This window comes from Panthera tigris, chromosome D2 (assembly GCF_018350195.1).
Source record: "Panthera tigris isolate Pti1 chromosome D2, P.tigris_Pti1_mat1.1, whole genome shotgun sequence".
Classification (NCBI taxonomy): domain Eukaryota; kingdom Metazoa; phylum Chordata; class Mammalia; order Carnivora; family Felidae; genus Panthera; species Panthera tigris.
In genome coordinates, this window is record NC_056670.1 from 60,109,727 (window position 1) to 60,136,793 (window position 27,067).

Below are 27,067 nucleotides of genomic sequence, written 5' to 3' on the forward strand. Positions count from 1 at the left end.
GCTCTGGCCAAGAGCCGGGGACCAAAGCCAAAATATATATTTCTTATTATATCCTGATACCACAGATAGTAAGATAACAGACTCCTCCAGTGCAAACAGACCCTCAGATAGTTTCCAGTTTTCCTCCCTTTTTTAAAATGTTTGTTATTTATTTTTTGAGAGAGAGAGAGACAGAGCACAAGTGAGGGAGGGGCAGAGAGAGAGGGAGACACAGAATCTGAAGCAGGCTCCAGGCTCTGAGCTGTCAGCACAGAGCCTGACATGGTGCTTGAACTCACAAACCACGAAATCATACCCTGAGATGAAGTCAGACGCTTAACTGACTGAGCCCTCCAGGCACCCCAGTTTTCCTCCCTTTAAACAATGCTCTAAGGAACATGTATGTACGTCTTGGCAACCATGTTCAGTTATCTCAGAATAAATTTCTAAAGTGGGATTTCTGGGTCACAAGGTCTGCACTTTTGCAGTTTGGCACATATGCCCAGCTCTCCTCCATGAAGGACATTCCATGAGGCTGATTGGCCCCTGGCCACAACTGCCCCTGTGCCATAACCTGTAGTCATGGCCAGTTGGCAACCCAGCACTAAGGAAGCACTGGGTAGCCTTTGAAGTCCAAAGAATGAGTCATGAGAGCCTTCCAGTTTTCGGTAACTTCCAAGGCTGGCTTCACTCCAATGTTAAGGAAATTCTTTGAGGCTGGGGCCTTTAGGCCTAGCAGACTCCATGGCTCTTGGAAAACCTAGCTAAACTTCCAAGTTCACCCTCATGGTCACTCCCTATTCCATCCCTCCAGGCAAGAAGAAGTGTCCTGGCAAGGAGTCTGGCCTAAGCACCAAAATGTTATCATGCATAATTTACTGCTGCCTCTTCCCATACCCATATCACCCAAAATTGGTTATTTTCAACCCTCTTCCTGTGTCTGATTGATAGGGAATTTTGGAAGTATGTGGGCCGACACACAGACAGTGGGGCGTCTGGTCTTTACACATATGCCCAGAAGTAAGTGCCTGCTTCATATTCCGTCTCCAACCCAACAGTCCCTTAGATGCCACATTCTGCAAGGGGCATGGACAATTCAGAACATATCTCCAGAAGAGTGACTTTCAGACTGGCAAAAGCTCTCTTAAACTGTGGTCTGTGAGAAATGGCTTTATAAGTAAGGCAACTGGAAACATTTTAGTCTGGAGAAGAAAAGACTTTGGGATGAGGTGTGGGGAGTGGTGAGCTATGACCTACAACAGGTGTTTTAAAAATATTGAGGTCTAGCCATATGGAAGAGGAATTGGATTTTTTCTTTGTTGCCCAGAGAAGAGAACTAGGAAGCTGTTAACTATTCTTTTGGATGTAGAACCATTTTCTAACATGCATAGGCCTCAGGAGGCAGTAAACTGACCATCTCTGAAGTTGCCCCTGTAAAGTCTGGGCAGCTGCTGGCCAGGGCCTTTGTAGAGGGGCTCTAAGTGCTAAGTATGGGGTTGGTGATCTGGGAGTTCAGACCACTGGGCCCAGATGCCACTTAATACCTGCTGATTTTTCTTCTAATCCAGTGTGCTTATGACCGCTTCTGCTGTGCTCCAGTCTGGCTTTCTGCAAATAGCCTGCCTCCTCCTCCTTGATGCTTTCTGTCCCACAACCCTCCAGGTCTCATCCAGCTGGGTCATCTCTGAGAACACCCATAAATACCGTAGCTGTGTTTCTTGATGTAAACTATGGAAGTAGGTTAGTTTCCTGAGCCAAAAAGTAGAGTCCTGGCTCCCTGAGGAAGATGTCTGCTCTGCCACAGTGGATGGATTAATCTTTTTCTTATAAACAGTGGTTGTGTTTTCCAGTGATAGAATATTTCCAATGAATAACACTTGCTTAATTTGTATAGTACATTCAGCACATAGGGCAATTTTTATGTATTTTAATTCATTTATTTGATTCTAAAAACTACCCTGCAAGGTAGATAGTATGATCATGTTTTGATACATAAAGAAACAAATGCAGAGAATTTTTTTTTTTAATGTTTATTTATTTTTGAGACAGAGAGAGACAGAGCATGAACAGGGGAGGGGCAGAGACAAAGGGAGACACAGAATCTGAAACAGGCTCCAGGCTCTAAGCTGTCAGCACAGAGCCCGATGCGGGGCTTGAATTCACAGACTGCGAGATCATGACCTGAGCCGAAGTCGGACGCTCAACCGACCGAGCCACCCAGGCGCCCCAAAATGCAGAGAATTTAAATGACTTGTTTAAGGTTGTAACCTTAAACAGCAAAGAAAAATGCACCCAAGAATAAAGCAAAGGGAAGTACCATTACATGGAGACCTTTCAGTCGAGGATCTGTTTTTGCCTTTTCCCTGAGGGTAAATATCATACATTTAAGGTGACTGTTTGCCCCCATGATCTGGTAGAATAAAATCAGTCAATGCTGAGTGATGCTTTCACCTCACACCATGGTGGCCAGTGACAGAGCTAAGAGAAGTCAGTGTTTCATTAATTTATCTTTTCTGAAGTTGCCAGAGATGACGCCAACCAAAAAGCTCTCTGGGTTAAATGTTGATGTTTCAAGCAAATGGCCCATAAACACATGAAAAGAAAGATGTCATCTCACTCAAAATAAGAGAAATGCAAGTCAAACTACCCTCAGATACCACTTCTCACTTGTCAGATTGGTAGATTCCAAGTTTGAGAGCATATCCTGTTGTCAAGCTGTGAGGAAACAGGGACTTCCATGTGTTCATGGTGGGATGCAAAATGGTGCTCTCCCTGTGGAAGAGAACATATCAATATCCAGCAAAACACATCTATTTACCCCTTGATGCAGCACTTCCACTTCTAGGAATCCCAAAGACATGAGCAAAAACATGAAAAGATACTCACAAATGGCTATTAGCTGAAGCAGTGTTTGTAATAACTAGCACAAGGATCTTCTTATGACAGCGGTGGGGCCATGAGAGGAAGTGGAAATGTGTGCATGTTTAGTCAAGCCTCTGTTTGACTATCCCATTGGCCAGAGTAAGTCCCATGGTCAAGCTTAGGGTCAGGGAGGGAGGGGACTACAAAGTTACAAAATTAATACCCTCAGAGATGGTATTAATTGGGGCCATTAATGCAATCAGTTTACCATAGGGAATTTGCAGTCTTTCATGTAATTCATACAGCATGGTTTATAGATTTATGATCTTGATCATATAAATAGAATACACTCTAAGTTAACAAGATGTCTCTTAAAATGTATAAACCCAACTACTCTATTTCAGATATTTCAGTATACATTAGCCAGTTATATTTGGGAATATGAATCCTTATCATTCTGTGCAGTAAAAGATTTGATGGCAGTAATGGTAACACCGATGGGGATGACCAGTGGAACTGCCTCGTCAAGAATATCTGTGCAATGTTCTCAGTTATTTAAAATGTCCAGAAAATTAATCAAGCAAAGAATTCTGTTTTTCATATAGCCTAAATATTTGTTGAATATTCAGGGATATGGAATCAAGTGTGTGGTGGTAGTGTAACCAAAATAAAACTATGGCCGTTGCAATCTTGAGAAAGAAAAAAAAAAAAGCAATGCAGAGAAAAGTGTCTATAGTGAGTTTCATTTATATAAGAAAACATGTTTTTCTTTATGTTTTTAAATGGAAGGGTAAACCATAATATTTTTTAAATGGTAATCTATGGGAGAAGGAGGGAACAGATGGAGAGGACAGGAAGCCAACTTCTCTGAATATATCTTGTTCTTAGATTTATGACTTTGGAACCATTTAAAATTTTATATAATTATAAGACAAATCAAAATGAGTATTTTTATGTGTTAGCTTTTTTTGTGCTATAAAGCAGATTATCACTAAATTAGTGGCTTAAAAGAACACACATTTATTATTGCCTCTTTGGGTCAATAGTCTGGGTATTGCTTAGACTTCACCAGGGTCTCACAGAGTCTCACAAGGCTGAACTCAGTGTTTGCTGGGCTGCATTCTTTTTTTTTTTTTTTTTTTTTTTTTTTAAGATTATTTACTTACTTTTGAGAGAGAGAGAGAGAGAGAGCGAGCATGCATGTGAGTGGGGAAGGGGCAGAGAGGGAGAGAGAGAATCCCAAGCATGTTCTGTGCTGTCAGCACACAGCTTGACACGGGGCTCAATCCCATGAACCTTGAGGTCATGACCTGTGCCAAAACCAAGTCAGACATTTAACCCTAACCGACTGAGTCACACCAGGCGCCCCTGGGCTGCATTCTTATTTGGAGCCTCTGCTAGGGATGGATCTGCTTCCAGGTTCCCTGAGGTTGTTGGCAGAACTCCTTTCCTTGTAGCTGCAGGATTCTGGGCAGCTTGCTTCATCAAAGCAAGCAATGCAGAAAAGTGTGGGGGTGAGGTGGAATGTACAGTCCTTTTTTTAAGGCCTTTTACCTTCATCCAGTCAAGTCCATCAAAGATAATCTTCCTTTTAATTAACTCAAAATTATTTGATTTGGCCTCATATCCATTAGGATGGATACTATTTAAAAAACAAAAGGGGCTCTTGGCTGGCTCAGTTGGTGGAACATGTGACTCTCCATCTTGGAGTTGTGAGTTTGAGCCCACAATTGGGTGTGGAGATTACTTAAATAAAATCTTAAAAACAAAAAAAACAAAAACCACACACCAGAAAATAACAAGTGTTGGCAAGGATGTGGAGAAATTGGAACCCTTGTGCATTGCTGGGAGGGATGTAGAATGGTGCAACCATTATGGGAAACAGTATAGCGGTTCCTCAAAAAAATTAAACATAGAATTACCATATGATGTAGCATTTCTACTTCTGGGTATACATCCAAAAGAATTGAAAGCAAGGTGTCAAAGAGATATTTGTATACCGATGTTCATAGCAGCATTATTCACAAGCCGAAAGGTGGAAGCAACCCACGTGTCCATCAACAGATGAATGGATAGACAAAATGTGGTATATACATATAAGCGAAAATTATTAGGCCTTAAAAAGAAAGGAGATTCTGAGCATGCTACAACATGGATGAACTGTGAGGTCATTATGCTAAGTACTTAGAAAAAAGTCACAAAGAGACAAATATTGGATGGTTCCACTTAATATGTGGTACCTGAAGTAGTTTAATGCACAGGGACAGGGGCTGAAGAGAGGGAGTGGGGAGTTAGTGTTTAATGGGTACAGAGTTTCAGTTTTGTAAGAAAAGAATTGTAGAGATTGGTTGCATGACAATGTGGATGTACTTAACACTACTGAACTGTAAACTTAAAGATGGTTAAGACGGTATATTTTATGTTATGTGTATTTTACTACAATTAAAAATTAAAAAATTAAAGCATCAATTGATTTCAGGGTTCTTAATTATACCTGTAAAATACCTTCGCTTTTGCCATATTCTGTTAGCAAAATGCAAGTTACAAGTCTTGTTCACACTCAAGTCTTGTTCACACTGGAGGTAGGGAGGAATTTTGGGGGCCACCTTAAAGTTGGCCTACCAACACTTCCTAAAAATTATAAGCAAAATGAGACAAATGAAATTCATAGCGTATCCAATTGATATCATAACAATACACATAGATTTTAAAACACAGTAATGTGACTGTAGACCTCTAATCTATCACAAAGGCAAAAAAACCTATTTTCAGTGATCATATTGTTAATAATAGTGTTATTCTGAAACTAGTATACGCATATAATAGGATAAAGCAAATAAATGATTATATTAGAAACCAAGATTTTCGGGCACCTGGATGGCTCAGTTGGTTAAGCGTCTGACTTCAGCTCAGGTCATTCATGATCTTGAGGTTCATGAGTTTGAGCCCCAGGTCCGGTTCTATGCTGACAGCTCAGAGCCTGGAGCCTGCTTCAGATTCTGTATCTCCCTCTCTCTCTGCCCCTCCACCACTCACATGCTGTCTCTCTCTCTCACAAGAAAAAATCAACAATATTTAAAAAATTTTTTAAAAACCCAAGATTTTCAGTAAGAGAAAAAGAAGCACAAATATAAAATCAAATAAATAAAAATTCTGTGTTCTTAAATTTTAACTGGGAAATATTGATGAACCTGAGATTATTTTCTCTTTTTGTTAAAAAATGTATATTTTAGGGGCGCCTGGGTGGCGCAGTCGGTTAAGCGTCCGACTTCAGCCAGGTCACGATCTGGCGGTCCGTGAGTTCGAGCCCCGCGTCAGGCTCTGGGCTGATGGCTCGGAGCCTGGAGCCTGTTTCCGATTCTGTGTCTCCCTCTCTCTCTGCCCCTCCCCCGTTCATGCTCTGTCTCTCTCTGTCCCAAAAATAAATTAAAAACGCTGAAAAAAAAAATGTATATTTTATCTTTGTTTACTGAAAAAGTCTTGAAACAATAATCCAGTAGCAGTAGACACTTCTGGTTCCAGATTGTGGTCCCCATATACTATTTCTAAAACAAACTAAGGCTTTTTGGAGAAATGTCCAGTTCTGGGGCAGAAAATATACAGGATGAGCCTATGACATCTTTTTATACCAGAAAACAAGGCAGCTACCAAAGATTGTCAGGGTCATATCAACAGACCCAAGAGAGTCTCTATTTTTAGAAACATCTACCAGCCAAAGATGGAATAATATAAATATTAATAACAGTCACAACTGCAGTGGATTGAAACATATCAAATATATTAAAATCCATGTGTTCATAATAATACTTAAAAAGGCAAACAAACAATGGAAAACTTCACTTACCATGTTTAGAAGATTTGATAATTTATTATTCTGAAAGTTAGTGAATAATGGAAAAGAACCACACTTTCTGCCTTTCCTATATAAATTACCTCAGGGTACCTTTAAAGAAGATTTCCAGCAAGAAAATTATAAAGGGTGATAGAATAGTTTTTGGAACCTTCTAATGAAATACTGGATCTAGCAGTTGTCATCATGGTGCTAACCTCACAATCTCTGGCTCTAACCTTTGGCGTTTACAGGAAACACCAAGGGACAAAGGAACATGCTAAATGATGGCATGGGGATGCAATCAGCAAAATTCAGACTTTGGGGAATTTTACTGGACAAACAACCTGGTTCCTTCAATAAGAAAAAAAAAAAGGAGGAAGAGGGAAAAACTTTTAGATGGAAAGACTTAAAAACTAAACCAGCCAAATGCACTGTGTGGCCCTTATTTGGATAGTAATTTGAACAAACCAACTGTAAAAGACATTTATAGAAAGTCAATTTAGACAATAATAGTTGACAATACTAAGAATCTACTGCCAAATTTTTTAGGTGTGATGCTTGTAATCATAATTATGTTTTTAAAAGAGAGTACTTACCACTTAGAATCTGTACTAAAATACTTATGGGTGAAATGATATGGTGTCTGAGATTTGCTGCAAAATAATCCTATGGGGATCGTGTGGGAATTTAGGGTTAGGGTTATAGATGATTTGGGGATTGCCCATAAATTGATAATCATTGAGGCCAAGGGATGGGTATATGGGAGTTCATTGTATTATTTTCTCGATTTTGGTTAAAAATTCGCCTTAACAAGTTATTTGTGTGTGTGTGTGTGTGTGTGTGTGTGTGTGTGTGTGTGTGTGTGTGTTTGTTTTTAAAGCCTGAGTTTCAGACCAGGAATGGAAAATAATTTTTTTAATGTGTTTTGGAGGCATTTGAAGTCCAAAGCTGTATGGTGCATTGGCCAAGCCCTAGTGGATTATGTGAAAAGAATTCCTTGGAAACCGTCTTCTTTAGTACTCATGTCACCTTCATACCACCTGCTTTCCTTTCTCTTCAGACTGTCTCAGTATGGTTGGTGGATAGGAAGAAGGATTGAAGTTTATTGGTTTGGTTTGATTGATCCAGTTTTCTCTGCTGCCAGGCTGAATCTAGTGACCCACTCAGCAGCAGCTTCTTCCTGAGAGTATTAGGGTAAAACCTTGTGCTCCACAGCAGGCCTGCCCTTGAATAGTTCCATACTTGGCTACACTTGAACTTGCAGTCTAGGCGAGGATAGACTTTTTTTCTGTAATGAGGGTAGCGCTCAAGGTAACAATTTCTGCTTTGGTCTACTTAACTTCTTACCTGGCTCCAGAAGGTTTCTCTTTTTGTATTAATTGGAAACTAAATGCTTTATATACACAGGGTCAGGGCAGAACCAGATTCTCCTTTTGAAAGATGCCAGAGCCACATTTTGTCCTCATCATCCTCTTTCCTGAAGGGAAAAAAAAGATGCTTATTTTGCCTGCACCTCCCTAGCCCGTAAGTGCCAAGAATACAACTCTCTCCACTCCCAAAAACAAACACAAAATGACAACAAAGCAAAAAAGTTTATCCTAAAGTAGTGTGTCTGCTGTCCCTCCAGATTTCCAGACTACCGCAAAGGGGCAAAATGCCTTTCCTCCTTGGAATTTAGGCAGAATGAGGACTATGCTAAAGGTCTTCGACTTAAGAGAATGTTACAGAGGCGCCTGGGTGGCTCAGTTGGTTAAGCATCCGACTTCGGCTCAGGTCATGATCTCACGGTCCGTGAGTTTGAGCCCCGCGTCAGGCTCTGTGCTGACAGCTCAGAGCCTGGAGCCTGTTTCAGATTCTGTGTCTCCCTCTCTCTCTGCCCCTCCCCTGTTCATGCTCTGTCTCTCTCTGTCTCAAAAATAAACATTAAGGGGCGCCTGGGTGGCTCAGTTGGTTAAGCGTCCGACTTCAACTCAGGTCACGATCTCACAGTCCGTGAGTTCGAGCCCCACGTCAGGCTCTGGGCTGATGGCTCAGAGCCTGAAGCCTGCTTCGGATTCTGTGTCTCCCTCTCTCTCTGCCCCTCCCCTGTTCATGCTCTGTCTCTCTCTCTCTCAAAAATAAATAAACGTTAAAAAAAATTTTTAAACAAATAAACGTTAAAAAAATAATAATAAAAAAAAGAATGTTATAGATGCAGTGCATCAGCTGTGTCCACCCCTAACAAATGGGAATAATGGATGTGTGCAGCCATCGTCACCTGGCCCTGTCTGGTTGTTGATCTATAGATGTGTCTACCATTTTGATGTTAGATTTTAGCAAGTGCTAATGGGAAAAAAATGTACAGTGTACAGAAATAGGACTCAGAACAAAAACAGCAAGGGAGAGAAAGGGGATTGTTTTAATGTAACTGACTATAACCACTAAGAGAAGAAGAAAAACAAGAAAAGTTTGAAGTCTGTGGCAAGAGTACCAGCATCATTAGCCTAGTTAATTTAAGATAAGGTGCGGTGTTTGTTCAAGAACTTAAATGCCTTAGCTGGTGAAAGTGCTACTGGTGACATTTTAGATACAAGCCAAGGATGGGCACCTGGGTTCTGGGACCACCCAGTTCTGTAACCTCTGCACTCAGAGTGAGTGGCATGGTAGCCAGTGTGATGGCTGCTGGAGCCGCCAAAGGAGTTCGCACTGCATGCCAGAGATGTGAAGGAGGAGTGCTGCTTTCTCATTTTATTTTTTTAAGCATACAAATAATACATAAATCCATCTTGGAAGTTAACAGAAGTTAACAATTCAGACTCTATGAATCAAGCCAAAGTCCTCCTTGACCACACAACCCAATCTCAGGCCCCTCCCCAAACCACTTTATCTGTATGGTGGCTTCCTTGCACCAGACCAGACTTCTTCTGTGCATTCACCTCCTTCTGGGTACCTATAGAGTGGTTTGGGTTTGTGTATATATTTTTTTCCTTTTTTTTTTTTTTTTTTAAGTAAACTGTATCTCCAACATGGGGCTCAAACTCACAACCCCCAGATGAAGAGTCCCATGCTCTACCAACGGAGCCATCCAGGTGCCTCTCTCCTTCTTTAATGTAAGCAAAACTGTTCTGTCCTTAACAATTGGACTTTTTAATTAACTGTGCGTCTTGGAGATCTTTCTACGTCAACATATAAAGATTTACCTAATTCCCTTTTACTGCTGCTCATGATTTTATAGTATGGATAAGCCATATTTTAACCTTCATGCACATTCAGATTGTTTCCATTTCTTCACTATCACAAACAGCACACAGATGTTGTGAGCATCCTTATTCATTCCTCCTTGTGAACGCGTTTTGCTCTAGGGCAGATACGTACTACGAGGTAGAACGATTAGGTCAAAGGGAAAGTACTTTCTATATTAATAGATTCTGCCATGTGGCCCTCCAAGGTGACTGTGCTACTTTACAGATGCTTGGCAGCATCTGTTGTAGATGTAGACCTACCTAGTCTCTTCAGGAAAAAGATGGAAAGAGTAGAAGCATGTGCTTGATTTTAAAGCTTCAAAGCATCTCCTGGCACTTTTGAGGGGGGGTTGAAATGTATATAGGGACTGCACATTTAAAACCCTCTATAGTTATTTTGGCTTTAAGAACAAAGGAACCTGCATGCAGTTGGCAGGCCCTCCGTGCCGGCTCAGGAGCGTGAGAGGAGCAGGAGTGGGTTTTGCCCAGTTACAAGCCTCTGGGCAAAAGACTTCTCCTTCTCGTACTGACAGGTGTCTAAACAGATGGAGCTGCCTTAAAAGAAAAGTGAAAGCATCTGCCAGCTTAGGACTCAGGGCTCTCTGGAAATGGAGAGCAAGGATCTGTATTCCTCATAGAAGAGCATGACACATAGAGGGTGGACGGACAGGATTTGTGACAGCAACAAGCTGTGGCAGGTAAACCCTACTGAGCTCTGTTTGCACTGAGGGGCTCACCCTCTGGGGCGGGGGGTGTGGGGTGGGGAGTGAGGCTGTCCTGCCAGTCCTAAAAGTCCTGCAGGCCCCAGAGACTCACTTGTGGGTGAGAGTCTCCCGAGACCCCAGCAGCTCGCCAGCCTCCTGCCTCCACTGCTCTGACCCCTATTCCAGGTTGCTGAGCTTCTCTGCTTATAAAAGGGATTTTCCTTACACTTCACTGTTTGCCTCCATGATTGTGGCTTTGAGGGAGAAGGAGGAAGCTGGGGAGCCAGAGGTTTTTGAGAAAATACATACATAGGGAAACAATTTTGAGTCTCTTTTGACTGGCTTTCTAATCCTTGGCGATTCCTTTGATTCTGGGCAAAACCTAGAAGGAATATCCTTTACGTTTCCTTTCAGTTTTGTAAGAACAAACATGTCCCCTCGCTCTTCTTTATTTAATTAAGTGGTACAGCACATTCATTTCCCTCGCAGTGTCTTGCAACCACATTTAGCCAAATTAATATCAGACAGAACTGGTTGAGGAAAGCTCTCTAACCAAACACTCAAATTAACTTTTCAAGTCATGAAACTGCACTCAGAACCTTCAAAGGGGCCGGGAGGAGTTCATTTTTTCTTCTACCGCTCGACCGGGTTGGAGAAACTTGTCAGCCAGCCACCATCCACGCCATCCAGCTATGAAGAACTCTGCCGGACAGCCCCACACGTCCAGGGAACCTGTTTCTCTCCCTCCCCCCACAGTTTGTCTGCCTTCTTGCTATTTTTTCTTTCTTAAAAGAAAATGGCCTTTCTTTGGAGAAGTTTGATCTGAAACCCTGCAAGGGGGGGTGTGCCATCATGCTCCTGAGATCTCCTTCCCTGCAGGCATCTTGTCTGCTGTGCATGTGTGTGTGAAGAAGAGCGGGGGCGCCAAATTCTGTTGTTTTGTACCAGCTGAAGCCTCTAAGCTCTAGAATATCCCATCCTTTTATATGTTCTCCTTGCCACGCTGAAGTGTTAGAGGGGAATCAACCCAGGACATATTTATTTTTTGCTCCTCTGTGATGTGCGTTCCTCACTGCTCTCAACTGCTATCCCAAGTTCCTGAGATGGGCCTTGCCTTATCACTGCTGCAAGTCTCTAAGCTGAAATCCTAGCCTTGGTTTGGAGATGGGGAGTAAGGGCCGGCAGGCAGGGAAGTGCTTACCCACCACTTTGTTTGGATTCCTGGAGGAAGGAGAGCTGCTGATCTTCCCCAGCGAGAAGAGGGTCTGTGCCACTGGTCCTTGGATGGGTGCTGTCATGTGAAAGCAGTGGAGACCTGGAGGAGGCCCTGGGTCTTAGTGCAGTGCCTGGGGTCGTACTCTCCCCAGAATCGGCATAGCATCTCATGGCTGTGTTGAGGCCTCCAGAAATGTAATCTGTAGCAGTGACATTAGGCTGTCCTACACCCTATGCCCTCCTAAAATTTTGTAGGCTCGAGAAACAAGTAAACAAGGCACACACATCCCTCCCCTCCCCACAGCTTGGCATAGAGCAAGGAGAAAGCACCTGGGCTTTAGAAATTAGGATAGGATTCCGTGAGAGATCCAGCGGGGGCAGTGGGCCAACTCATTGGCCCCAGTTAGGTCCATCTGGGCTGGGCAGAGGCTAACAGGACTGACTTTGAACGTTGCCTCCTCCACTGCTCTGGCCAGGGCTGGTTCATTCAGCAAAACCTCCAGGTTGTCTCCTCTCACTGGGGTGTCATGAGGCTGCCTGGGACTGTGCAGATTTGTGTTTCAGCCCCCATAAGGATATTTCAGTTTGTGGGCCTTCAGTTGACTCTAAGGGGCCGTCTTCTAATCTCAGAGGGAGCCTTTGGACCCAGCTCCGCCGAGCAGGCCACAGTGGCTGCAGTAGCCTCTTAGGCCTTCTCAGGAAGGAGGGTGGGGTCAGGCAGTTGCCAGATGCTCCCCTTGGGCCTTGGTTTCATGCTGGGACTTTCAGGAGACAGGAGGACAGGCTTCCTGACGCTTCCCTATCAGCAGTCTGTGTTGCTGGGGGCGTGTCTGGCGCATTTGGCATTTTAGGGAAGAACTGCTGAGCCCTTCTAGTAACCAGCCAGCTCTGGGTCTTCATACAGGACACTTAAGCCCGTGTTGTCAAAGCAGGTATGAGCACTGGTGTGATGTGTGAGCGCCAAGAAGGCAAGAAAACTGGAGACCAATTCTTGAGAGACTGTGATGGCGACCCCATCGTTCAAAAATTTGACCTTGGAGTTGACAGACTCCAGTCTGCCAGCCTGCTTTGCACCACCTCCCATTTTCCTGCACTCTCTAAAATCCCCCTTGTATACCAGCCACTCATGTGACACCTGGCACAATTCAGCAGGGTTTCCTGCCCTTGCCCTTCATCCTCTCAGAGCACTCTCTCAAAAGTGCCTTTGACTTCAGGGGTCCAAGCTTCAGCCATGAGAAACCCACTCTTTCCGCTCTGGAAGACAACATTAACCCATTCTCTTCCGACCAAGTGAATTAATTCGAGTAAAGGGTGTGGGGGGTGGAGCACCGCTTTCCAAACTGTTGTGGAAAACATCATCGCTGGGACTGTACTTTCACACAGAATGGAGACCAACAGTCATTTTCCAGAGTTGGGATGAATTAAGAACTCTTAGAGAATGTATTTGTTCCTCAGTGTTTCAAAGGCAGCACTAATTATTTTACAAACAATGGCTGTTTTCTTCTGCAACCCATTTCCCTAGATTTTGCTAACTTCTTATATCCGGCACAGCGCAACTTCAAACAGCTAGACTAAAGCTGGATGTTTGGGAGGTGGGGGTAGGGTGAGGGCCAATCTGAGGGGCCTGTTAGCACTCGCGTTCCCATACAGTTCTTGCCAGGGGGTTGTTTGCTAATGGGGAAGGAGACAGAGTAGTGAACCCTTTCTTTCAGCTAAGCAAGGGGCAGAAGTATACCCAGCAGTTTTTGGACTCTCTTTGCCAGCCTGGAGGGCCTTCCTCCCTGTGACTTTGCCCAATAGGCAGCAGCTGAGGGAGGTTTCTCAGGGTACTTGGAGCTAGAGCTCAGAGGAAGAGGGAAGGGAAGGGAAAGTGAGCATCCAGGCTTCACCTGGAATGGCCTGCCTTGAGACCCTAGAAGGCCCCTCTGCTAATGTGGTTTGGGTGGAGGTCCCAGGGATTTGCATCCTAATGTCTTGGTTAGGACACTTCAGGGAGCTGAAGAGAGAGGAAATGGCGCCCCTCTAACCACTGGACTGAACAGCTGGGCCTCCGACCGACGCATTATTAGCATTTGAAAACCCATCTGAAGGGGCTGAGAGCTTCCTGGGGTGGGCGCTGGGGCCTGAGTGCTGAGGCCCGCAGTGGCTCCACACAGAATGGGGCCGAGCATCCAGGGCATAAAGACCAGACTGGACTCAAGAATGAGCCCATTGTGGCTTTGTCCCAGGCTTGAAAACTGTGACCAAGGCTCTTTCATTGTTAAGAAAGACTGTTTCTTGGCCACAGCAGAGCTAATAAGTCTGGTTCCCCCACCAGGCAGGGCTGGGGAAGAAAGACCATGTCCTATGCTGGAAGGTTGTTAGCGTCTCACGCTCTAAACCTTTCTGGTGTGGTTATGCGTTCTCCTCTCCCTTCCTTTTTAACTCACCCCTGATCCCACGTGTGTTGGTCCCAGAGCAGCCACTGGGTCCGTCTCCCTTTTCTGCCTTAGGGTCTCCCCTCCCAGCTGCCTAAATTAAGCCCCTTCCCAAATTAAACCTGTACGAGGTATTTTTTTGGTCATTCTTATTTCATTTAAACAGTTTGGGTTTGTACAACAATTATTTTTAAACCCGGTCAGTTCTGATTAATAAAACATCATGGCTCCAAACCCGTTCAGCCTTTTCCCTGTTTCCAATTTCTGTTCCTGTCAGGTTTGGAGTATATTTGTATAGACCAGACAGCCAGATGTGGGTCAGGGGAGAGAACTTGACCAACTCTTTCTTAAAACAGGAGCGATGGTGCCACCTACTGGCCTGTGCTGTGAGCTACAGGCTCTGTGGCGGGTTCTTGATTTCTGGTAGAGGGACTAGGACCTGGGCAGGAATAGCTGTACCGTATTCCAGTATAGGAATAACATGCAACAGTGGAAAGCAAACTGAGGCACACTATTCCCTGCTTACAGATGAGGAAACTGGCTTGGGAATTGTGGTTGGGCAAGTTGCTGAGAGTTATAACTAGTAAGAGGCAGAAGCAAATAGGAACTGGGCCTTCCCAACTACAAAGTTAACCACGACACCAGGGTTTGCCAAAGCCAGCTGGAGATTTTAGTTCATGACTGGACAAGGCATTCAATGACCCAAATAGTGAGGACTCTCTTCCCTCTTCAAGTCTCTGATTCAATCCTTCTGATTTATCAGTTTGATATGACTCTTTAAACCTCTAATGGCTCTTCAACTCTGGTTCATTTCAGTTTTTAATAATGTCAGGTAGATAACAGTAGCTGTTAGAAATTAAATTTGTTTTCAGGAAATTGCTTTGCAGTTACCATAAGCAACACTGATTTTCCTTTTATTTTCCTGATTTAGTAGTAATATGAAGTTTCCTTTTATTTTTATTTTTTTATTTTTTTTATTTTTTCAACGTTTTTTTTATTTATTTTTGGGACAGAGAGAGACAGAGCATGAACGGGGGAGGGGCAGAGAGAGAGGGAGACACAGAATCGGAAACAGGCTCCAGGCTCCGAGCCATCAGCCCAGAGTCTGACGCGGGGCTCGAACTCACGGACCGCGAGATCGTGACCTGGCTGAAGTCGGACGCTTAACCGACTGTGCCACCCAGGCGCCCCTGAAGTTTCCTTTTAAACTAAGTTTGTTTAGGTTTTAAAAAGTGAGTCAATCTCGGGGTAAATGCAGGTTGTCATACAGCTGGTACCAACACAGAAGTGTTACGGATGACTCGAAAGTTTGGGTAATGTGGCACTGTGCTCACCATCACTGACTTGCCCCCATGACTTCGGGCAGTCTGTCTCACGGATCTTTTCCTGATTTGTGGAAAATGAAAATGTTGGTCATTCAGGTCGTGTAGACCATAAAATGCTGTGATGTCTCGGCATTATGAGTCACATTTCTCCCAGGCCACAGCTTACCTGAGAAGGTAGTAATCAAGAATCCAAGACCTTGGCTTTGCTTTGATTACTTTGCCTTTCCCTCAAGATTCCTCCCTTTCACCTACTATATTCTTTATTTTTTAACATCTTTATTGAGATATAATTCACATACCGTGTAATTCACAGTTGTGAAACTGTCACCACAATGAACCCCAGAACCTTTTCATCACCCCCAAAAGCAGTGCCATACAAGTCACTAACCATTCTAGCCTTAGGCAACCACCAATCTCTCTGTCTGCATAGATTTGCCTATTCTGAACATTACATACAAATGGAATTGCATATGTCCTTTTGGAACTGGCTTCTTTCACTTAGTATAATGTTTTTAAGGTTTGTGTTATAGCGTGTATCAGTACTTCATTTTTATTGCCAAATAATACTCCATTGTGTGGACATACGACATTTCCTTTATCTTTTCTTTTTTTTTTTTTTAATTCTTTTTTTTTTTTTAGTGTTTATTTATTTTTGAGACAGAGAGAGACAGAGCATGAGCAGGGAAGGGGCAGGGAGAGAGGGAGACGCAGAATGTGAAGCAGGCTCCAAGCTCTGAGCTGTCAGCACAGAGCCCAACGCGGGGCTCAAACTCACGAACCGTGAGATCATGACCTGAGCCGAAGTTGGACGCTTAACCGACTGAGCCACCCAGGCGCCTCTCCTTTATCTTTTCATTAGTCGATAGACGTTGGGTTATTTCCCACTTTGGGCTGTTGTGAATAACACTGCTGTGAACATTCATGTTCAAGTCTCTGTGTGAACGTGTTTTCATTTCTCTTGGGAATATACATTGGCTTGGAATTGCTAGGTCATATGGCAGCTCCAAGTTTAATCATTTGAGGGATTGCCAAACTGTATTCCAAAGCATTCCACTATTTTACATTCCCACCAGCAGTGTGTGAGGGTTACAATTTCTTTCCTTACCAACACTCATTATTGTTATTTTTAATTGTAGCTGCCCTAATGGGTGTGAAATGATGGTATCTCACTGCTGTTTCGATTTGCATTTCCCTAATGGCTAATCACGTAAAGCATCTTTTCATGTGCTTATTGGCTATTTGTATATCTTTCTGGAAGAAAAATTCTATTCAGATCCTTCACCCATTATAAAGTTGGATTATTTGTCTTTTTATCATTGGGCTGTAAGTTTCTTTATATATTCTGGATACCTATAAGATCTATGTAGATATTTTCTCCCATTCTGTATATTGTCTGTTCACTTTCTTTTCTTTTCTTTTTTTTTTTTTAATTGTGTTTAGGGGCACCTGGGTGGCTCAGTCAGTTAAGCGTCCGACTTTGGCTCAGGTCATAATCTCACAGTTAGTGAGTTTGAGCCCTGCACTGGGCTCTGCTGACAGCTCAGAGCCTGGAGCCTGCTTCAGATTCTGTGTCTCCCTCTCTCTCTGTTCCTCCCCCGCTCGCACTCTGTCTCTGTTTCTCTCTCTCTCTCAAAAATAAATATTAAAAAGAATTTTTTAAATAATTCTTTTGGGTATATATCCAGAAGTAAAATTGCTGGATCATATGATAATTCTATGTTTAACCTTTTGAGGAACTGTCACACTGTTTTCCACGGTGGTTGCACCATTTTACATTTCCAGGAACAGTGCACCAAAGTTCCAGTTTTTCCACAGCCTCACCAGCACTTGTTATTTTTTGGGTGGTATTTTGTTTTGTCTTATAATAGCCATCCTAATGGTTGTGAAGTGTCATCTCATTGTGATTTTGGTTTGCATTTCTTTTTACTTTGTGAAAGTACTGTTTGCAGCACAAAAGGATTTAATTTTAATGAAGTCCAATTTATCTCTCCTTTGTTGCTTGTGCTTTTGGTGTCTAAGAAACCACTGCCTAATTTAAGGTCAGAAGATTTATTCCTGTGTCTCTTAGAGTTTTACAGTTTCAGCTCTTATAGTTGGGCGTATGATCCATTTTAAATTAATTTTTGTTTATGGTGTAAGGAAGAGATCCAACTTGAGTCTTTCATGTGTGGATATCCAGTTGTTCCAGTACCATTTTCTGAAAAGACTGCCTTTCTTATATTGAATTGTCTTGGCACTCTTTTCAAAAATTAATTGGTCATAAATGTGAGGGTTTATTTCTGGACTCTAAATTCTGTTACATTGATCAAATGTCTATCCTTATGCTAGTACCACACTGTCTTGGTAACTGTAGCTTTGTATCAAGTTGTTTTTTTTTTAATTTAATGTAATCTAATTTCTTAAGTTTACATCCAAGTTAGTTAGCATATAGTGCAGCAATGGTTTCAGGGGTAGATTCCTTAATGCCTCTTACCCATTTAGCCCATCCCTCCTCCCACAACCCCTCCAGTAACCCTCTGTTGTTCTCCATATTTAAGAGTCTCTTATGTTTCGTCCCCTTCCCTTATATTATTTTTGCTTCCCTTCCCTTGTGTTCGTCTGTTCTGTATCTTAAAGTCCTCATATGAGTGAAGTCATATGACATTTGTCTTTCTCTGACTAATTTCACTTAGTATAATACCCTCTATTTCTATCCACGTAGTTGCAAATGGCAAGATTTCATTCTTTTTGATTGCCGAGTAATACTCCATTGTATATATATACCATATCTTCTTTATCCATTCATCCATCAGTGGACATTTGGACTCTTTCCATACTTTGGCTATTGTGGATAGTGCTGCTATAAACCTTGGGGTGCATGTGTCCCTTCAAAACAGCACACCTGTATCCCTTGGATAAATACCCAGTAGTGCAATTGCTGGGTCGTAGGGTAGTTCTATTTTTAACTTTTTGAGGAACCTCCATACTGTTTTCCAGAGTGGCTGTACAGTTTGCATTCCCACCAGCAGGGCAAAAGAGATCCTCTTTCTCCGCATCCTCACCAACATCTGTTGTTGCCTGAGTTGTTAATGTTAGCCATTCTGACAGGTGTGAGGTGGTATCTCATTGTGGTTTTAATTTGTATTTCCCTTATGATGAGTGATGTTGAGTGCTTTTTCATGTGTTGGTTGGCCATCTGGATGTCTTCTTTGGAGAAGTGTCTGTTCATGGCTTTTGCTCATTTCTTGACTGGATTATTTGTATTTTGGGTGTTGAGTTTGAGAAGTTCTTTATAGATTTTGGATACTAACCCTTTATCTGATATGTCGTTTGCAAAAAGCTTCTCCCATTCTGTCAGTTGCCTTTTAGTTTTGCTGATTGTTTCCTTCACTGTGCAGAAGAAGCTTTTTATTTTGATGCGGTCCCAATAGTTCATTTTTGCTTTTGTGTCCCTTGCCTCTGGAGATGTGCCTCTGGAGAAGTTGCTGCCACCAAGATCAAAGAGGTTTTTGCCTGCTCTCTCCTTGAGGATTCTGATGGCTTCCTATCTTACATTTAGGTCTTTCATCCATTTTGAGTTTATTTTTGCGTATGGTGTAAGAAAGTGGTTGAGGTTCATTTTTCTGCTTGTCGCTGTCCAGTTTTCCCAGCACCACTTGCTGAAGAGACTGTCTTTATTCCATTGGATATTCTTTCCTGTTTCGTCAAAGATTAGTTGGCCATATATTTGTGGGTCTATTTCTGGGTTCTCTATTCTGTTCCATTGATCTGAGTGTCTGTTTTTGTGCCATGTATCAAGTTTTGAAATCAGTAGGATTAAGTCTTCCAACTTTGTCTTTTTCTTCCTTCCTTCCTTCCTTCCTTCCTTTCTTTTTAAAGATTTTATTTTTTTAAGTTTATTTATTTATTTTGAGACAGAGACAGCACAAGTGGGGGGAGGGGCAAAGAGAGAGGGAAAGAGAGAGAGAATCCCAAGCAGACTCCACGCTGCAGCTGTGGCGTCTGACATGGGGCTCAAACCCACATTGGTGAGATCATGACCTGAGCCGAAACCAAGAGGCAGACACTTAACCAACTGAGCCACCCAGGGGCCCCTAAAGATTTTATTTTTAAATAATTGCTACACCCAACGTGGGGCTCAAACTCACAACCCCAAGATCAAGAGTTGCACACTTCACCAACTGAGCCAGCCAGGCACCCCGTTTGTCTTTTCAAGCCTCTTTTGGCTATTTTGGGTCCCTTGCATTTTCATATGAATTTTAGGATCACCATGTACATTTCTGTAAAAAAGGCACCTGGCATTTTGATAGGGATTGCATTGAATCTGTAGATCAATTTGGGGAATATTACGGTCAACAATATTAAGTCTCTCTTTCTGTCCATGAATACTGCATTTTTTCATTTATTTAGGCTTTCTCTAAATCCTTCCAACAGTGTTTTGTAGTTTTCAGAGTACAAGTTTTACACTTCTTTTGTTAAGTTTATTCCTAAGCATTGTTTTCTTTTTGATTCTATTGTAAATGGAAGTTTTATTAATGTTCATTTATTTTTGAGAGACAGAGAGAGAGCACAAGCTGGAGAGGGGTGGAGAAAGAGGGAGACAGAATCCAAAGCAAGCTCCAGGCTCTGAGCTGTCAGCACAGAGCCTGACATGGGGCTCAAACCCACGAACAGCGAGATCATGACCTGAGCCAAAGTCGGATGCTTAACCGACTGAGCTACCCAGGAGCCCCTTAATTTCATTTTCAGATTGTTCACTGCTAATGTACAGAAATACAAGTGATTTTTGTACATTGCTGTTGTACCCTGCAACCTTGCTGGACTTGTTTATACTGATAGTTTTTTAGTGGATTCCTTAGGGTTTTCTATGTACAAGATCATGTCATCTGCAAATACATTTTCGTTTCCTTTCCAGCTTACCCAGATTTTTGCTTATTTTTCTTGCCTAGTTGCCCTGGTTAGAACCTCTAGGACAATGTAAAATAGAACTGATAAGAGTAGGCATCTGTGCTCTGTTCCTGATCTTAGAGGAAAATAATTTAGTCCTTACTATCAAATATGATGTTAGCTGTAGGTTTTTTGTAGATGCGCTTTTATAGTTTGAGGCAGTTCCTATCTCTTCCTAGTTTAAGTGTTTTTATCATAAAAGAGTATTGGACTTTGCAAATGCTTCTTCTTTGTCTATTGAGATGATCCTGTGGGGTTATTTTTACTCTTTATTCTATTGATGTAGTGTATTACATTGATTTTCTTATGTTACATTAACCATGTATTTCTGGGATAAATCTCACTTGGTCATTATATATAACCCTTTTTTTTTATGTTGCTATGTTCAGTTTACTACTATTTTGTGGAGGATTTTTATGTCTGTATGAATAAGGGATAATGGTCTATGGCTTTTTTTTTTGGAATGCCTTTGGCTGGCTTTGGTATCAGGGTAATATTGGTTTTATAGAAAGAATTGGGAAGTGTTACCTCTTCTATTTTTGTTGGAAAAGTTTGTGAAGAATTGGTATTAATTCTTTAAATGTTTGGTAGAATTTGCCAGTGAGGCCATATGGGGTAAGCTTATTGTGAGATAAGCTTTTGAATTAACTAATTCAATCTTTTTTACTTGTTGCCTTGTTTCTAACTTGTAGATCATGCAAGCTGCTTGTAGACACACGTTTCTGTAAAAGGAGAAGGAATCTGGGAAGAGCAGGCACAGCAGGAATTGGGAAAATTGAAGGTTTCTAGTTGACTCTGCTTGGAGATGTGTCTTCTCTCCCTTTATCACCCATGTTTCCTAGATGAAGTAGTCTTCCTTCACCCTCATAAATGAATGCTTTTGAGGTTAGGACCAAAACACTGAGCCTCTTAGGTGGAAAAAGTAGTTGTATAACCACACCTGACACAGGAGGGAATTAGTATTCAGACCGAGACAAGTGAGAGCAGAAGCTCTCTCAGGTTTCCCTGGCTGGTGTGTGTGTGTGTGTGTGTGTGTGTGTGTGTGTGTGTGTGTGTGTGTGTGTGCGCGCACGCGTTTTCATGTTCTGCCTTGCCTTAAATATCGATAAAAAGTGAAGATTCCCCAGCTGTTAAGGTTCCCAGGTCATAAGTGATAGACCACAATGAACTACCATGTAGCCATTTAAAGAATGAGGTAGCAGGTGCCTGGGGGGCTCACTCATTAAGCATCTGACTTTGGCTCAGGTAGGTCATGATCTCATGGTTCATGAGTTTGAGCCCCATATCGAGTGAGCTTGAGCCCCATTTCAGGTGAACACAAGCCCCGCTTCAGGTAAAAACATGAGCCCTGCTTCGGGTGAGCCCCACTTCTCTCTCTCTCTCTCTCTCTCTGTCTCCTTCTGCCCCTCCTGAGATTCTCTATCTCTGCCACTCACTCTCGCTCTCTCTCTCTCTCTCTCTCTCTCTCTCAAAAAAAAAAAAAAAAAAAGAATGAGGTAGCTTTTGGAGTGCCTAGGTGGCTCAGTTGGTTAAGCTTCCGACTCTTGATTTCAGCACAGGTCCTGATCTCATAGTTCGTGGGATCGATCCCTGAGTTGGGCTCCATGTTGATGGTGCAGAACCTACTTGGGATTCTCTCTCTCTCTCTCTCTCTCTCAAAAAGAATAAACTTAAAACATATTTTAAGAATGAGGTAGCTTATTATGTGCTGATATGAAATGATCCCCCAAGATACATCATTAAGCAAAACATGCAAAACAGTGTGCTGCCATTTGTATTACAAAAATAAATAAATAAGGGGTGGAGAGAACTGTAGATGCACACAGGCTGGTAAATGCAGAGCACCTTTGGAAGGGTGCCGAACATAAGAGTCAGGGGTCAGGGGTGACTTCATACCACATGGGTGTTTTCTTCTGTGTGGTTATGGTACCCTAAACAGTTTTTTGAAGTGATGAGCCTGTGTGAAGTGCAGGGGTGAGGCTGTGAGTTGGCCATGTTGGCACATTTCTCCTGGGCACAGTGTCTGTGTTTTCATGGAAACACCTGTCCCTCCAGACTCATCTCTGCTGAGGTGTGTGAGGCCATTTTAGACCTCCAAGTACTTGAAGCCTCCAATGTTCCTCAGAAATCCCTGTATCTGTCTACCTGTGGGAAGCCAGTGACCAATTTCAAAGGCCCTCCACAGTTGTTGGTTCCTTTTAGAACACTTTCAGCAGCACAGAAAAGGATTGGGACCACGCATGTGTTTTTCCAAGGTGAAGTGCTTTCACTGCCCTCTAGCCTCCCTGAGGATTTCTGGCCAGGTGGTCCCACACTAAAGCACTTTATTCTTTTTTGGCAGACCTGATCATGGCTCCGTCCCACCCCAAATAAGTTTTTGGATGTGCCAGGCCAAGTGAGCGTCCACACTAGCAGGCTGTCCTATTCTACTGAAGGCTGGCAGAACTGGCAAGCAGGGACACGTTTGGTTTTGGGGGAATATCCACAATATTTTCTCCCATATGAGTGAATGCTTCCCCTGGAAGGCTGGGCAGCTTCCCAGCCCAGGCTTCTCAGATACCAGGGTTCCAGGCCTAGATGCGAGGCCTCCAACACTGAGCATCGCCATGTCTCTCCCACAGAGAACACCTTCTGCAGTGGGGACCACGTGTCTTGGCACAGCCCTTTGGATAACAGTGAGTCAAGAATTCAGCACATGCTGCTGACAGAAGACCCACAGATGCAGCCCGTGCAGACACCCTTTGGGGTAGTTACATTCCTCCAGGTGAGGCGCGGGTTGGACATGGGCTCAAGCCTTCCCTGGGCGAGAAGTCCTAGTAGGACAGAAGGGCTTGGGTAGGGGAGGTGAAGGGAACAGGAGATTTCCTTCGGTCTTCTTGCATTTTCTGTCCCCTCTGATGGTTCGTCAGGTATAGTCGGATGGTCTGATTTAGCCTGCTGAGATGGGAGAAGGGGGAAAGGTAAGGGGCCATGTGGGGGTGGCTGGAGAATGGCTGTAGTTGAGTGGCTAACAGGGTGGGTATTTGATGAACTAGTAAAGACCCAGACAGCAGTAGGCACAGGACCTCCTAGCAGGAAGGCAGCGTCGGGCTGGCCTTGCCCTCACCCGAAGGGGTGTGCCTCCACTCTGGCTGCATCTGGGCTCGCTTGTGGGCATGATGCTGTCTGTGTGAAGGTTCACTTGTTTCCCTTAAGGTTTACATAAAGGCCCAGCCCCTGACGAGGAAGGAAGCTTTTCTGCAAACTTCTGGGGCCCTTTGGTTGTCATTCTGAGCTTGAAGGGTCTCAGAATCTCCTCTGTTTACATTCCCTGTGATCACAGCCCAGGCAGGAACATCTCGCTGAACACCCCCTGCTTCCAGAGACGGGCTGAGGACCCAGACTGATTTTTGCCTCTGTAGTCTAGGGCTAGACTTTGTGTCACCCAGACACAAGTCTGGCCCATTATAACGGGGCAAGGGTCAGGCCTTAGTGCCCCATCTGTGAATTCTTCCATCTCCTAGCCAGGCAGCTATTCCCTCCTAGCCAGGAAACCGTCCCATTTTGCATAGACCAGCCTCTGACCACAGATCTTGCCTGTGGTCCCCCAACTTGAGTTGACCCTAAAAGAGCCTAGGTGGTGGTTCTTCTGGGGCGGGGGGTGGGGCGGAGGGGGAGTGGTCATTAACACACAACGGCATCTTGTCCCCGGGGTCTCAGATTGTTGGCGTCTGTACCGAGGAGCTCCACGCAGCCCAGCAGTGGAACGGGCAGGGCATCTTGGAGCTGCTGCGGACGGTGCCTGTGTGAGTACACCCCCAGCCTATGAGGTGGGGGCCTGGCTCCCTGGGCCTGGGGGTGGGGGTTCCTCCTTAACCCCATATGTGGGCTTCCCCTTACGTTGCTTTTCAGGCACCTATTTTTCACGTCAGGGATTCCTACCGACTTGCTCCCTGACAGCCCCTGACCTCTAACTGCTCCCCTGTGTTCTGGGCCTAAGGCAGCAAACAGGGCAGTCTGAATCCCCAGACCATCAGCCCCAGGCCCTCAGTTACCATCCTTTCCCCTTTCCTTGTCCACAGCGCTGGCGGCCCCTGGCTGATAACTGACATGCGGAGGGGAGAGACCATATTTGAGATCGATCCACACCTGCAAGTATGTCTTGAGTGAGGAAAACCTTTCTAGCACATTCTGCCTAGGCCTCTTCCAAATAACACTGGCTTTCATGCTGGGAAAATGGAGGAGTTTTATTTGTGAGTGAATAGAAATATGGCATGATTTCAACTTGTCCCTTGAATTCTGCAGAGCACACAGGGAGCAGAGATTTCAGGCCAGGAAACTTGCCTCTGACACATGTCTTTTTGCATTTAAAAAGGATGAAAATGGGGGGGAGGGGGTGGCAGGGTGCGTCCAGGTGGCTCAGTCGGGTAAGCTTCTGACTTCAGCTCAGGTCACGATCTCGCGATTCGGTTCGTGAGTTCGGGCCCCACGTCAGGCTCTGTGTTGACAGTTTGGAGCCTGGAGCCTGTTTTGGAATCTGTGACTCCCTCTCTCACTGTCCTCTCTCCCGCTCATGCTCTGTCTCTGTCTCTCAAAAAATAAATAAGCATTAAAAAAAAAAAGGATGAAAATGGGCACCTAGGCAGCTCAGTCATTTGAGCATCCAACTCTTGATTTCAGCTTAGGTCATGATCCCAGAGTTGTGGGATCAAACCCCGAGTCGGGCTCCTTGCTGAATATGGAGTCTGTTTAAGATTCTCTCCCTCTCTCTCCTTCTGCCCCTCTCCCCCACTCTCTTTCTCTCTCTCTTTCTGTCTCTAACATAAAAAACATTTTTTTAAGGATAAAAAAAGGATGAATTTTATTGTATGTAAATCATACATCAGTACACCTGACATAAAAAAAAAAAAAGATCAGCAGCAGCTACAGAAAATCAATATTGCTTGCCCAGTATTCTTCCTCCCACTTCCCCTTTCTTAAAAGAATATAGACTGCCCTTCAGGGAACCACCCCTCCACCGCCAGCACCCCATAACAGACGGAGCAGGTGATACTGACCCCATGACCCAGCTGCAGTGGGAATTCTGATGGGTCTAATGATCGTATTCCCCCCTTTTAGATACATCTTCCCCTTGGGCAGTCAGACTCCAAGCTCCTCCCCTGGGGAGGCTGGCATTCTTTGATGTCTAAAGGAAGTCTGTATACATGCAGGCCTGCAGTTGCCCACTCACTGTGACCCAGCTGTGCAGTGACATCTTTGGTTTCTTAGAAGAAACACTCTTTGCATGCAAGTTAATTTTGAAAACCACCTAGAGCATAACTTCCTTCCTAATGGGCTGCTCATGAAACAGGACAGCAGACAACTAAGAATGTCCCTGGCTTGTGTACGCTTTCTTCTACTTCCCCCCACCAATTGCAGGTCATTGCCGTCTCTGAACCTTTTATGTTTCTGTAAAAATCTGGTAGGCCGTGGGCAGGCACTAGGAGCTCCATGTCCTTCAGGAGGAACGAGAGGTGGCAGGCAGACATACAGCCAGCAGTCCCTGTGGGTTCTTTACTGTAGACCTGTGAATTCTTGGGCAGAAGCCCTCCTCATTCACAGATGATGCTCCTCTATTTTCCTAGTGCCTGTAACACTGAAGTTTTCAGATTGCTGGGAGGATCCTTTGTTATCACTGCTTTATACTTGGTTTCCCTGTAGCTTCTGCTTATGCAAAAACCAGGAACCATGAAGGTTTGTTTCCCTATGTCACTGTTCGGCAGCCACACTGGGATCCAACATGGGCCACTGTTTAGCCCCTGTCATAAGTGCCAAGTACTAAGAAAGAACTTGGTCCTTTGAACTAGTAGGATAAGCAGCCCGTCCTTCTCTGCATGCCAAGAACAGTTCTCCATCCTAGTCTTGGGGCTCTGCTGAGACCAGCCAACAGGACCCAGAGCACCTACTGGTCTTTGAAAGCAAGCAGGAGGTGTTGGAGGGCTGGCTCAGTGGTAGAGCACATGACTCTTGATCTCAGGGTCATAAGTTCAGGCCTCACATTGGGTGTAGAGTTTACTTAAAAATAAAAAATGAAAATTAAAAAAAAAAGGGGAGACCTTGGTGAGAAAGTCCAGCTTTCTTACCTGATTGCCCTGTGCACCAAGGGGAACTGTGCTGTACTCGTTTGTAGCTGTCTGGGGCCTGCTCATAGGCAGTTCATTTTAAAGCTGGCTCCTGTTCCTTTGCTCCAGGCCCTGCTACCAGCCAGCTGTGTGCCTAAAGAAGTCCCTTCTCCGGGTCCTAATTCTTTCTTTTTTTACTTATAAAGTAAGTGGGCTGAACTAGTTGAGTCAGGAGACCTCCTCAGTTCTTTGCTTAGGTGAGTGTCCTCAGGGCAGCCAATGGAAAGAGAAAAACTCAGACTCTACCCTGAGCAAAGCAGGGCCCACACGCTCCTACCTGGAGCATGGGGCTGCCCCTGCCGTCGGCCTCTCCCTGTCTCTGCTCAGAATCCCCTGCTTTGGGGTGCCTGGCTGGCTCTGTCAGTAGAGCATGCAACTCTTGATTTCAGGGTTTCAAGTTCAAGCCCCACGCTGGGTGTTAGAGATTCTTTAAAAATAAAATCTTA

At 43.9% G+C, this 27,067-nt stretch overlaps 1 protein-coding gene across 3 annotated transcripts in view; it reads left to right on the forward strand.

Annotated features, from left to right (window-relative positions):
• SUFU (SUFU negative regulator of hedgehog signaling) overlaps positions 1–27,067 on the forward strand; it is a 116,989-nt gene that overhangs the window by 56,704 nt on the left and 33,218 nt on the right. For all 3 annotated transcript variants that reach the window (XM_042961185.1, XM_042961186.1, XM_007080288.2), the window contains exons 4-6: positions 23,103–23,245; positions 24,181–24,266; positions 24,543–24,615. In XM_042961185.1, the coding sequence (XP_042817119.1) occupies positions 23,103–23,245; positions 24,181–24,266; positions 24,543–24,615 (302 nt within the window). The remainder of the gene's footprint in view (positions 1–23,102; positions 23,246–24,180; positions 24,267–24,542; positions 24,616–27,067) is intronic.